Source organism: Caretta caretta, chromosome 3 (genome assembly GCF_965140235.1).
Source record: "Caretta caretta isolate rCarCar2 chromosome 3, rCarCar1.hap1, whole genome shotgun sequence".
Taxonomy (NCBI): Eukaryota; Metazoa; Chordata; order Testudines; family Cheloniidae; genus Caretta; species Caretta caretta.
Window position 1 is genome coordinate 62898675 of NC_134208.1, and position 14782 is coordinate 62913456.

The 14782-nt window shown below is 40.1% G+C and overlaps 1 protein-coding gene across 1 annotated transcript in view; it reads left to right on the plus strand.

Moving 5' to 3' along the window:
- Positions 1-14782, plus strand: part of SH3BGRL2 (SH3 domain binding glutamate rich protein like 2) — a 53528-nt gene that overhangs the window by 23353 nt on the left and 15393 nt on the right. Inside the window, exon 2 of the mRNA XM_048845165.2 lies at positions 1861-2046. Within this exon, the coding sequence (XP_048701122.1) occupies positions 1861-2046 (186 nt within the window). The remainder of the gene's footprint in view (positions 1-1860; positions 2047-14782) is intronic.

Consider the following 14782-nt stretch of genomic DNA (forward strand, 5'->3'; position numbering starts at 1 on the left):
AAAATCTCAATCTCCGTTTCAGATTGAAGTTGTCTCTCATCTTCTATTGTAAGTTACTGAGGATAAGAACTGTTTCTCTCACTTCTACAATATGATTCCTTTATGAGTTTAATGTCGTAGTACAAGAAGTCATTTTACTTTCAGCATTGTGCTTTGATTAGCAGAAAAATGGTGGTAATGATGGTAACTGAGCTACTACTGGTAATCTTGTATTTTCTGCATACAGTTTTAGAAGAAAAGTTTTGTATGAGAGTGATTGCTCTTTCATAATGTGCATTGTTTGAAAAATCAGTATGGCATACATAAAAGAAGGAACCAACCACTGAAAGAAACACAAATGTATTGAATAACTGGTCGTTACGTTACAAGGAATACACATTTAGAAGCCAATTGGTTTCCTTCTGCAGCAGAGCACATAAATGTTCAGACATTTTAGAAATACGTTGTTTTGCAGAAATTGGACCAAAGCCTCTTGGAGATATCCATGGTCTTTGTTTCAAGGAGGACGTAATTATTTCACCACTGAAAGTCACCTGAAAGGCACAATATGAATTTTTACTGTAATCTGTAATAAATTTCACTGAAGATTATTATTTTTGTTATCTGATGTATCAAATGGCTCCAATATGAAGAGTGGTGTGACAAATACAGCTCGTACACGCACTTGAAAAACTGATAGTTTTTAAATACCGTCTGGGTCCTATGGTACCCAAAGGTAACATCCATCCACCCATAGTTTAAACCAACCAGCGAGTGGATGGATCTTGCGCCACAGTATTTTTATACTGTAAAATTCTTAAATATAAGTTTTTATCTCCAAACAGTATGGCTGGGAAACATGTTTTGAGTAGTCTGACTGTATAGTGAATACAGTGTGTAGCCCCTTTTAGGTGGAATGTGCCTTAGTAGAAGGATCTTGGACGTGCTGGAAATAGAGTGTGAAGCTGGTTGTAATGCAGAACAGATCCTGGCTGAATTAGTAACCCAGAGGCTTTACCTCAATCTCGAAGACTCTATGGCTATGTCTTCACTGCAAAAAAAGGTGTGTTTTTACATAGTTATCCCTTTTATACAAAGTGCTAGTGAAGACAGGGCACAGGCAGTTTTTTAACTAGTCAAGGTAAACACTGCGGGGGGGGGCGGGTGCAGTCATATTGAGTTGACTTTGACTAGCTGCATCAGGGTAAAAGCTACCTGTATGCTGTTTCTGCTAGGACTTTGTCAAGAAGATAATCTCTATTTAACCCTCCCCCCCAAAACAAGCCCCCCACAGGGCACCTCCCCCCTTTTTTCAGTTAAGACAAAGCTGGTATGAGACAAGAACATCTCCATCTCAAAGCATGTGCGCGTGTTCTGTATGAACCTAAGATATGAATAAACTGTTATTCAGGAAACCCACAGCCACATTTTAAAAGGTATGTAGACACTTTGGAAAATCTCACTAGGTGCCTATCTGCGTCTTTAGGTGCCTAAAGACCTTTAAAATGTGGCCAGTAATGCATGGTGAATCTGAAAACCAGCTACTCTTTTATCTTTGACTTATTTGGAGTACCATTCAGGGTGTTCCTCTATCACAGGCATCTTTTAAAAACAAAAACAAAAACAACCCCCCAAAAACAAACAGCCAACTGCCTAGAAAATGAGGCAGAACTTTGTAGACTTTCGTAACTTGTAAATAAAGAAACTGCAGTGTTAAGTCACATATGTTTAACTTAGAAATATTTGACTTTCTTATTGAACCTTTTGACCTTTGAGTAAAAAATAGACAAGCATATTCAGGCTTGTAAACATATCTTTAGTAATGATGGGCTAGCTGTGATGTATTGTTTTCCTCTCTCTCTCTCTCTCTCTCTCTCTCAGATAAAGAAGAGGCAGCAAGATGTGATACGATTTCTGGAAGCCAACAGGATAGATTTTGAAGAGGTGGATATCACAATGTCGGAGGAACAAAGACAATGGATGTATAAAAATATTCCTGAGGAAAGACAGCCTGCACAGGGCAATCCGCTGCCACCCCAGATATTTAATGATGATCAGTACTGTGGAGTAAGTAGCTTTGTGGTCCAGACTGGTTACGTTAAGTTAGTGTTGACTATTGTGAAGTCAGCATTTTCCAGTGTGCACAACATATTATGGGAGATAACTGTACTAACCTGGCAAGTGTTGACAGTTCAATGGTGACCATTGAATTTTAATTCATTTTCCACTAAAAGTCTTCCCTTCACAAACATTTCAAGAATTCTTATGCAGAATGATGAATGGACACACTGATGAAGCACAACTTTGAAGGCAGAGCAGTTGGTGAGATTATCAGAACCTAGAGATGCCCTGTTTTGCTGCTGTTCAGTGATATTTTTTTTATGATGCTAACATATGATTCTGAGAAAGGAATAGTCAGTACCCCAACTGAGAGCACTGGAGCTACTGCCTGAGACTCTCGTTTACAGTAAGACTCCTTTACACTGCCCCGGTAGGGCAAGATACATTTACCCCCACTTTGAGGCCCATTTACACTGGAATTATAAGGGATTTTAGCATAAATGAGAACTGTATTATTTAAAAATTAGTTCCTGGCTTTCTTCAGGAGACAATAAAATTAAGACTCGCCTTCCTTTACTGAAAATGGGGAAGGTTTTTATTAAGCATGAGAATTTATCACTCTGACAACAGTTTGCAGGCTAGATCCTCTGCTGTTATAATCTGTCATAGGTCCATTGATTCCAGAGGAGTTTATGCCAGTATACAGCGGCTGAGGAGAAGGCCTTATCATTTTAATTTAAGAAGAATGGCCTAATATGGAATTTTTTATCATCTTTTTAAACAGTACTGCGAATGGTAGGCCAGATTCTCCCCTGACACTGTTGTAGATCAGGAGTAACTGTGTTGAATACAAAGTCATCACTGTCAAACTAGTGCAAAAAGTGGAGAGTTGGGGCTTGTCAATACATGGCAGCTTTTCATCTCTTGCTTCTTCAATCCCTTGACCAGTGCATCCTTTAGGAGGTGGGGTGTGCATATTGGCTGGTTGGGAGATCAGTAGGTTTGACTGTTGGATGACATGTCCCCAGGGACATAACTGGAGGCAGACAGGGGTTGTGTTTGTGGGTTGATGCAGCAGGAAGGTGAGATGGGTGGATGTATTTTCATGATTGAAACATCTGGGAGATAGGTTGAAATGGATGTCTGGTTTATAGGGTGCAATGTGTTAAGGCAGGTGGATGTCTGGTGGAGGTGGGTATCAAGCGGGTCAAAGCATCTGGGAGATGATTCAACCCTTAATCTAACAGATGGGGTGGTGGAAAGGTTTGTGCATTTGATAGATGGGTGAGCTTCATTGTGTGGGGAAGAAGGGTAACAACAGTTGGTCTTCAGCCATACTATGTCATAGTCATAGAATATCAGGGTTTGAAGGGACCTCAGGAGGTCATCTAGTCCAACACCCTGCTCAAAGCAGGGCCAATCCCCAATTTTTGCCCCAGTTCCCTAAATGGCCCCCTCAAGGATTGAACTCACAACCCTGGGTTTAGCAGGCCAATGCTCAAACCACTGAGCTATCCCATGTGTGGCACGTTGTTTGTTCCTATTTATTTGCACTGGGGTAGCTCTAATCCCAGCTGTGTGAATTGTGTCCAAATAATGCAGTGTGCAACAGGTCCATTGGAAGGGATAAGCATGTATTTTTCACATGTTCCTAGGATATGAGGGGATACTTGTGGCCCTCTCCCTTATGTACCGTGGAAGTTCCACAAGTATACAAAACTTGGTTCATTTGGGGAAGGAATGTGAAATTTTTGGGGATGCTAATTTTGCATCTTTTTTGGGGTTCCTTTTATTAGTGTATTTAAGCATGTTTTATAATAACTAGCTAACTCCAAACACAAGTTGTGTTTAACTAGATGGAAAGAGTCTTCCATGTGTCATGAAAATCATCTTGTTGCTATATCTGTGCAGTTGCTATCTGGTTTTTTTTTTGAGCAGACCTAATTCTGTTACTGTTGCTAGACTGTACAATCTGTGTGAACAACTTTAAAGAGCAGCTTTACTTTGAAAAGAGATTTGGACTGTGTCTTTGCTAACAAAAAGATGTTTACACCATGAGATAACTAACACACATTCGTAATGCTGCTGTAAAAACATAATGGAGCCACTTTAGTTTTACAGGGAGGTAAACTAGCCAAGATCAAGGGGTGGGGGGCAAGGGAGGTGTATAGTGCTGATCTTGCCTAGGAACCTCCCAATAAACACTAGAAGTGTCTTGTCTCCACTTGGGATTTCATAGTGAGCTAACTGTTGTGTGTTTAGTTTTCTTGCTGTCAAAACACACACATTTTAATGTCCTTGAAGACAAAGCCTTAGTGAAAATGGCAGTGTAGGGTTCAATTTTTTGTGTGTCGTAGTGATTTTTAAATCCAATGTGCTCAGCTTACAAAGGTCTGCTCCGTTTTTCCAACTGCCTGGTCCGCAAACTCAACATGGCAACAGGAAGCTAACTTGGGTATTTTTTCCTCTGACTTAGGCATTATCACCAGCAATAAAAACTATATAGGCCAGATCTGCTTGTGATTAGCTATGCAACCCTCTTATCTGATTCTGTGGATAGTCTTTTCTTCATGCATTTGGGTGAGAGGAAAAAAGCTAACCAGATGCAGGTTTTTCTAGATTGATTCACTAGGGTTGCACAGGTGGGCACGGTTCTACCATTGGACCCAACTGCTGATGTACAAGCCACTATAGAGACAAGGTCACTTGAATAGAAGTCGTGTTAGTCTGTATGCATCCGATGAAGTGAGCTGTAGCTCACGAAAGCTTGTGCTCAAATAAATTTTAGTCTCTAAGGTGCCACGAGTACTCCTTTTCTTTTTTTGAATAGAAGTGTAAGCTCTATAGTGATGATTAGTAAAAAGTAATGTAAGCTCTCCCTCCCCCCCCGCATTGGTAAAAATCAGCAGACACGACTATGAATACACACTGGCACTAGACCTGCTAAGTAGGAAGGTGGCTTTTGAACTAGTCACTTTTCAGAGTATAATTGCTCTCTAAAGGGAATATTTATTCAGTGTTTACATTAGATATCTTGGAGATTAAAGTGACTGAAGCAGACCTGTTCTGGTATCGTGTCTCTAACCGTACCTAATGCTGAATAGTTCACAAGATGCAAAACAAACATGACACACCTAATTGTGCAGTACTGTACCACCACCTGCTGATTAGCTCCTGCCCTGAAGTGCACAGACTCAGAGCCCTTGAAACTGTGTCTGAACTGGTTTAACTGTAGACGTCCTCATAGATCTGCCTAGTGCTATTTCAATCTCTGAGATCTCTGCCTCACAATTGCTCAGTAGCGAGCTCCACTAGTGGGATGTTGCAATAAAAACACTGCCTATAGTCTGCAAGTAAAATTCTTAGACTGATGGCAGCCCTAAGCCCACATCAACATGAATCATTTAACTAAAGTCCAATTTTGGTGCTAGTGCTTCTTACTATTGTAGTCATTTATATGTGTTGCCTCGTTCCAGGGACGTTATTATAGCATCATAGATGTGTGGGGCACTTGAGACAAAAAAGAGACATGAGGACCAGCTTCATTCATTTACACTGGTTTAAATGGGTAACTACTTCGGTGTAGTTACTCTAGCTTACACCATGTAAATGAGAGAAGTTGGCACATAGCTCCTGCCCCAAGGAGTTTATAGTCTGTTTGATATTGCAGAAAGAAAGGAAACACCAGAGTCATTTGAGAGAAGAACTAAGTGAGTAGAGTACCATGGTTGCAATAATATACAGCCATTTTCCCCAGATGGGGTGCTTGGTATCAGTGGGAGAACTTCAGAACTAGAAGGATCATTTTTAATTTCAGCTTAATGCTTAGGTAGGTGAGTGAACAGGATCCAGTTGACTGGAAATGGTCTACCCAGTCTAAAATTTTTTGTGTTCAGGATTACTCATTGCTCTGATGACGTAGCACTAGCGCTCATGCTTTAAATGAGACTTTCATTGATCTGATATAGGTTTTTTTGAAAACAAAAAATTTTAAAATAGGGAATTCCACTGTGTTCGGTTACCTAAATAAGAGCAGGCTTTGAACTCTTCTTGCTCTCCCTGCCCCCTCGCCCCCCCCCCCCCCGCTCCAGCCCCCTAACCATTCTAGGGGGAAAGATAAGTAACTAAAAACACTTTTAAAAGCAATTCTATAAACTTTTTTGCATTTAACAAAAATCAGTCGCTAAGTCTCTAAATTGGTCAATATAGAAGTTTTAGAACAAGGATTATACTACGTAAAAACTTCAGTGATGCTTCATATTTTAATCCCTGATTGAAACAGACCAGCGCTGCTTTTATTTGAGCAATAAAATGTCCCTGCTAAGTAGGCCATGCCTTAGTTGCCAGTGTGTTGGCTCCTGAAATACTGATCTGTATAATTACATTATTCTTACTATTGGTTGTCAGCATGCTACTTGGCTGTCCTTGATTTATCAGCATGCACCTGTGCAACTGAAGATGTCACAAACGTTTTTTCTGGGCTGTCTGTTTCTGCCTGCTCAAGGAGCAAATGTTCTGATGATACAAGTGAAGGCAAGAGGATTCCGTAAATCTACCTGTTCAGTATGTCACATTTTAAGGTTATGCATGTAATGTTTCCAAACATTACTGAGCTCCAGTGGAGTAAGAAGACCATGCAGGAAAATAATAAATGTACTGAAGAAAATGTTGTTTTAACAGCAAGATAAAAATTCAGAAAGTTGAATATAGTGTTCATGAATTCCAAAACATGATTCTTTCATGATTTTCAAAAAGAAAAGGAGTACTTGTGGCACCTTAGAGACCAACAAATATATCAAATAAATTTGTTGGTCTCTAAGGTGCCACAAGTACTCCTTTTCCTTTTGCGAATACAGACTGACACGGCTGCTCCTCTGAAAGCTTTCATGATTCTGTAATTTATAGTGCGTATCACCATTATATATACACGCACACAATGATGTGGTGTGGTAGTATAAAAATGAAACCACTTTGTAGTTATGATTGCTGGTAAACCTTTATAGTATACCACACTATCAGGTATTCTGTTATGGTAGAAATTTAAATAATTTAAAATCTATCTATATCTATCCCACTTGCTCTACAGTCTTCTCCCCCAGTCCTTTGAATTCCCTATGGGTGGAGATATCTATCTATGCAGAGCTCATTGTAGGAGTGGAGCCTTAGTTACCATTAAACCAACTGTTCAGGGCTGATAGAGAGCTATAAAATCCTCCAGAAATGACCTAAAATTACTCTTCTAGACCTAAAAATGTTATGACTTTAAAATCAGACACCAGGCCCTCTTAGGGCTAGAATTTTGGATTGTACTGGGAAACTGGACATCTTCCCTTTCCCAGTGAAATAAAACTCCATTTTCTAACTCTCTGCAGGGCTGCAAATTAAAACTTAGAAGTAGTGATATTTTAACGTACGGTACAGAAAACCTGCCACTGGTACAGGAATGAATCTTGCTTGTCATATGTCTCAAGTGGAAGCATCTTTCTTTTTTTTCCCCCTAGGTGTAGTGGGAGCTAAGGAGGAACTGTTTCTATGGCAGGTTGTTCCTAACCCTGCCAATCCCCCCCTCTCCAAACACACACAAAAACAGAGTTGTTTCTTGGAAGCTGCTCAGGAGGGTTAGCATGGAGTAAGTCCTGAGGAAACGATTACCAGGCAGAGAGCAGTGGAGGCAATCAGAAATGCATGATAAAGATTCATAGAAATGTAGGGCTGGATGGGACCTTGAAAGGTCATCAGCCTTCTGTCCTGAGGCCAAGTAAACCTAGACCATCCCCGACGGGTGTTTGTTCAACCTGTTCTTAAAAACCACGAATGATGGAGATTCCACAGTCTCCCCTGGAAGCCTATTCCCGAGCTTAACTACCCTTAGAGTTAGAAAGTTTTGCCTAATATCTAACCTAAATCTTTCTTGCTGCAAATTAAGCCCATTACTTCTTGCCCTATTGTCAAGGGATATATCTTTTTATCACCTTGCTCTTCAGGTTATCACATAAGTTTCAGCTAGACCTGGCCAGAAACTTTTAATCAAAATGTTTTTTTGAACAAAATGCCACTTTTGTTGAAATTAGAAACATTTTGAAGTGGCGATTTTGAATAACATCTGTTGAATTTTTTTTTCTTCAAAATGAAAGTTATTTCATCTTGGAAACACTTCATTTCGGGGATTTCCAACATTTTGTTTTGAAATTTTAAAAATCTTTTCATTTTTTTTTACATTTATTTTATGCTACTACTGAAACTGTAATCAGTTGAAATATTCTATTTTTATTTTAAATATCATTAGGACCAAAAACAAATTTCAAAATGTCATAATTTCCCAGAAACCAGAAATTCAGAGTTTTGACAAACTCTAGAATCAGCTCCATCAGGCTGTGTACATTCATACTAAAGAAAGAAATAAAATAGATGGTCTACAGTATTTGCCAAAGGAGAAACCAGTCAGGACACAGACAATCACTGTGGCACTAATCTTCCTAGCTCATTATTAACTTGAAAATCTCATTTTGATATGTTTGAATGAACTTGACAGATAAACACAATTCTGACAGACTGAATTTTTCTTCCTTATTTAGAAGTATTTCAGTAACCAAATCAATACACCCGCATTGGTGTTACGTGTCAGAGGTGGAAAGAGGACTTCGGAAAACTGCAAGGATCCACCTCAGAGTTTCTGCCCTTTGCTCTCCACAGGGACTGAGATTAGTGGACTTGCATAGGAGACAGGGCGTGAGATCGTCAAACCCTACAGAGCTAGAGGATCTGCAAGAAAAGCAAGCTCCATCCCTTTAGAGCTCGGGGTATCCATGGAGAAGGACTGCCTTTGCATCTATGCACCTCCTCGCTTCTGCTCAGCCACTCTGCCTCAGAAGCTGGTGTGGGAGGATGTTCTAGTGGTTAGGGCATTAGCCTGGGACTTGGGAGTTCCAGGTTACCCACTCTATCACAGACTTCCTATGTGACTTTGGGCTAAATTCACAAAGGAATTTAGGCGTGGTGATGCTGAGTGTTGCCATGCCTAACCGCTAGAAAAATCACTGGGATTCACAAAGCCTCTGCATCATCTTGGGACTGATGTCAGGCTGTCAGGTCTATAATTATTTAGCTCATCCCATTTATTTCTTTTAGTATTGGCACAACATTAGCTTTCTGTGTGGGATCAAAACCTACAACGCTTTTCCTATTGTTGACTAAGGCTTTTTTTTTTTTTTTTGGTAGTACTTTGTTCAATGAGACATTTACAAATAATCTCTCTTATGTAAGCTATGCCAGCAGCAGGCTGCCCCTTTCAGGCCAGACAAGGAAAGTTTGTAATTATCTCTGCAGTCTTTACAATGTTATAGAGAAGGAAAAGTTTCATTGGATGGTGCTGAAGTTACGGCAGTTGCCTATTGACCATCCTTGGAAATGGCTTCTTTTGATAGCTTTATATAGTTATTTCAGGTTTTAATCTTTCATGCTTACTAACTTGTTTTGTCTGAGAGGCTAACCAGCTGCATTCTCGGAGGTTCTTGTGTTCCACCACTTTTGAATTAAGGGTAAGCAAAAATGGTCTCCCATAATTCAAAAATAAACTGAGCAATTAGCTTTCAATAAAACAGACATAAGCTGCTGGCATGAGACTAAGCATGGCACACTTCAGAATAAAAGGATACAAAACAGGTAATTATAATGGAGATCTGAATTTTAACTAGTTTTTGCTGGTGTTGGAGGCACATAGTACCCAATATCCTTGGACTCCAACCTAAATTTGCATTATTATAAAAATCAGAAAATCTCCATCTTGTCTGTTAATGTGGGGAAGCATAACTTCCAGGTAGCAGTCCTTTCTTAAGGTTGCAAAATACCCATAAAGCACCACAACCACCTCTGTTCTCAGCCCTCAAGGCTACAGTAAATTTAATCTAATACAGTAACTCTCTGTAAGCCTGGAAAAAAATAACTGGGAACGGCTAGGCAAGAATATAACTTTTCTGTTACCACACCACACCTATTAATTCCCATTTTGGATCTAAAGGCAGATGGGTTAATGCTACCCCAACCTGTGTCAGGATGGTGCAGCTTCATTATTAGATTAATACTATTTGCTTTGAAATATCTTTCCATTTAAAGCTCGGTAATATCTCTGCATTACTGATTACTTTTAATTCAGGACTAGATTCTTTCTACCCACCTCCACTGGAATCAGTTGAACTACTTATGCAAGAAGATACTACTCAGCACAAGTAAGAGCAGCAGAATCTGGCCCTGAATAAATCCCTTATAATAGCTAACACAATGCAGTACAGTATCAAAAATCAAGGTTTTTGACTCGCATGCTCTCAATGGAGAATTGATAAATGGCATCCACCTTTCAGACCAAAGAGAATAACTTAATTTGACTAAATGCTGCTTGTAGGAAAGGCCAAACTGATACCGTCCTTATCTTGCAAAGAAATTTAACTTGTAAAGCCAAAAAGAATTAGGTCACCACATACACAGCTGAATAACTTCTATCAAAAAGTATATACACAACACATAACCAGTACTACTGCCACTGAGGGCTTCATTGTCAAGGTTGCTTTTCTATTTCTCCATACCCCTGGATCTCCGAACTCTACTGAGAGATGTACTTGACATCCCCCGTGCTCTAGATAGGCTTTTAGTAGTCATAAAACAAATCTAATTACAAAATCACCAGACTTATGAGTCTGAGATTTCAAAATCATTTACTACCTTCTATAGTGAATGTTTCTTTCTAAATGAACAATTAAGAATCAAAGAAAAATTTTTACAATATTCTGCAAACACTGCCCCCCCGCCCCCATTTGTCCTATACCTGGGGTGGTGATAATGGGCCACTTCACCTTGAATGGTCTCTGAGAATATGGGAGAGACAAGGTGAGTGAGGTAATATCTGTTATTGAACCAACTTCTGTTGATGAGAGAGACAAGCTTTCGAACTTACGCTGGTAGCCCCCCATCAGAATATCCCAGAGCCCAGTGGTTAAGGCACTCACCTGAGATGTGGCTGCTCCCTGTTCAAATCCCTTCTCCCCCTTCAGGAGGAGAGAGGATTTCAGCAGGATTGTCTCAGATCCCATGTGAGTACCCTAATCACTGGGCTAAAAGTTGTGAGGCAGTTGTTCCTCCTGTCTGGTATTTTGTGTAAGCTCACCTATAAGGGCCTGATCTGGTAGGCGAGCTCTGAGCTCACCCTATCAGATTGGGCCCTGCAGATGAGTTAGGCATGGGAATGCCTATCTTTTCCCTATATGTGAATCACTCTGGAGCTTAGGCATCTGGACATCTGACATGGGGCTTCATTCACAAACATGGGCACCCAGGGAACTTTTTACGGCAAAAACTGCCGAGCAAGTTTAGGTGCCTACAGGGTTGAGCAGCAGCTGAAGTGGGCATTTTCTGACTCCTAGTGGGGGCTGATTCTGGATTTAGGCACCTAAATTGGTAGTTAGGTGCTTAGATCGTTTTGTGAATTTAGCCCATAGTCTCTCTGTGCCTCAGTTCCCCATCTGTAAAATGAGGATATTAGCACTTCCCTAACTTACAGGGGTGATATGAGGATAAATGCATCCAAGATTGTGAAGTGCTCAGATACTTACATGACCCTTATTACCATAGTATCTTAGAGCCTAGCCCTGGCCAATCAGGCAGTGTAGGGAAAAGATGGCAGAGCAGTAATACCCCTAGCATTTGAAAGGACTACATGCATGCTGCACAAAGCAACTGCTCCCCAGCTCTGCCTCTTCTCCATGCTGGCAGGATACCATTCACCCCAAAGCTCCTGGCGCTCCAAAAATGGGGGTGAGTGTAGAGAGAGTAGCTGTGGGCTACATGGAGCTGTCACGTTCCTTCTCTCTGCTACTCCCTCAGCCTATGGGTTGCTTTCAGAGACCTTCAGCCCCATGTTATTCCTTTCTGCCTCTTGGAGAGGAGCGCAGGCCCTTGAGTTAACTGTTTAACAACCAACACATCTGGTCTTAAAAGTAGAGAGAATCTTTCAACAAATCAGTTAAACAGAAAAATGCTACAAAAAGAATCATAATTCCATTTCTGTTTACTTTAATGTAAAGACAAGAAGGGGGAAAAGTATTTTCTAAGGGTTATCGTAGACCAAAGAGATCTACTCTGTTTAAAACTTATGAAGAAGTTAATACAGTTTCAGGTACTATTCCTGCCCCTCATTTCCTTAGCCAGTTTTTGTGGGTTTATAATCACATTTTTCTATTCTTTAAATACTTTCCCTGTGATTGTGTGAAAGACCCACGCGGAGAAGAGATTATCCAGGGGAACCATTAGTCATAAAGTAAACAAACTGGAAAAAAATTCTCTTTTCCTTTTATAGTGCTCTGAAGTAACTTATACCAATATTAGGTAAAAAGTCTGGATTTTGTTGGTGGTGATGGGTTTTTTTAAGTTCATCCCTTTTAAAGTTACAGCTAGTGTATTCAAATTATATACTTTTAGGGAAGTTGTCATCATTTCAAATGTGTGTGGACATGCTAGTACTATGGGTTACATATCTTTAACAGCAGTCTTGGGTAAGAGGAAGGTTACTATAGTTCGTCATTCGTTATCTATCTTTAAAACAAGACAACCCCCACCTTCCCAAAAGACACAGGCTTTTATACTTGTAATTTTAATTCAGTAATAATCTTATCAAAACAAATTCTCCCTAAAGTGGCAGCAGGATGCATTGGAGAGCACAGAGAGCTGGGAGTCATGAGACCCATGATATTCCTGGCACTTCCCCTGATGCAGGCACTGATCCTGCAATACATTCTGCATCCGTAGACTCCTGAGCTCCACACTGAAGTCACTGGGGGCACGGTGCTGAATCCATTGCAAGATTGGGACCTTATTGTTTGATCTTGCACAACCTCTTTGTGCTTCAGATCCCCATATTACAGATGGGGAATAATGATACTTCCTCGCTGGTCATTAAGTACTGTGATATTTTAAGGCTGCTAGATAATGTTTTGTTGTTGCTGAATATGTTGTTGGTGGACATCAGTAAGGCCTGGTCTAAACTACAGAGTTAGGTCGATGGAAGGCAGCTAGTGGCGTAGTGTCAATGTCGATGTAGTTATGTCAACACAGTGTCAGTGTAGATGTGTTGCTTACATCGACTGTTGCTGCCTTTCAGAAGCCGCCCACAATGCCCCACGCTGACAGTTAAATTGGTGCAAGTGCTTCTGGGTGAGGATGCACACCACCAGCACAAGCATAGCATGGATGTGCAAAAGCCATTTAATTACTGCGGTGGCTGTACATCGCTGTAATTTAGGTCGACATAATTCTGTAGTGTAGACATACCCTAAGTCAGAGCGTGTTACCTATTGTCCATGTAGCAGAGTTATTTCTAACATGTATCCCCAGGCATTTAATAAAGGCTTTGTTTTTGAAATCTTGCCAACTGAGAAAGTTAGTGAAAAATATCTAACCTTTGTGTGAGTAGGAGATAGATCGCGTATGTTATGTTATCTCTTAAGAATCCTAGCCTAGAGGTCTTATCAGAAGGTTGGCTAATTGGAGATTTGTTTTTAGACTGCTCTGTGTTGTACAGACAATCTTTTTTTATATTAACTCGGTCTCCTGAGAGAGCTGTGCTGAATAAGAGCTTTCCACTGTAACCCTAATCAGATCAATATGTGTGTGTCATCTGCCCCACAGAACTGAATTGCTCTTTCAGTCAGGATGCTGATGTCTCATTCTCAGTGACATACAGTATTAACTCAGTGAGAAGCAGACTGCTGATTCAGTTTATTTCAATTAAGAGTCCCCCCCTCACCTTTTGTCTTTTACTGTTTGTGTAAGATAAGTTGTCTTGTCCCTTTCGCTAGAGTCCTGATGTGACAATCATATTTAATGCAAATAAATGGTTGCCAAAGTGAGACTGTTTACAGAATAAGGCACTGGAATAGGTTTCCCTTTTAAGTGCTCTTATAATTATATTTATGCTGGTTTTTTTAAGTCTCTCTATTATACATGGGGAAGCTAGATTTTTTTTAACTCTTCTAGTATCCTGGTATGTAAAGCTAAACACCTGATTGCTGCAGATTTGTTCATCAAATGGTAAGTGAGCTTCTTTTGTTTACTACAAAGAAAAAAACCCAAATCCTTTTTGTTTTAAAAGAAATATATTGGGAGAAATTATTTACAACTACAATTTACAGCCTTTAGAGTGCCCTTTATAATACGTTTATTGTTAATAAGCAGACATATATTTAGTTGGTATTCATAAGTGGAACCTACTGAAAATGTTTGCTTTGATCTGGTGTCCATAAAATGTGTGAATGGTCTTCTGTAACCTGTCTTTTGCTGCATAGCATCTATTTTTAGCAACACTGAACTGCAATATGGCTTAGCTTTTTGTGCAGAGAAAAATCAGTTCTCTCAACAGATATAGTATCTATTTAAATGCACTTCAGTGTACCCACTTTCAAAGACTTAACACAATACTGAAGCAAATTAATTATGGCCTTTGTTCATGATCACATCACTTGTGATCCCATCTCTTGGTGCTAGGATCAGAGTTCAGAGCACGCATGCATACATACCACCCTCTGGATACTAGCTGTGGTGGTGTATGTGGCAGAAAAAGACAAGTACTTAGTAGTTGATACTGAGGAGGGGCCATGGAATTGGGACTTTACAAAGGAGGCAAAGTCCCCCTTCAGCCTCCCACTTGCCAGCAGTTCTCATGTTGAAGTGGGTAGGGGTAGGATGTAAACTCATGTAC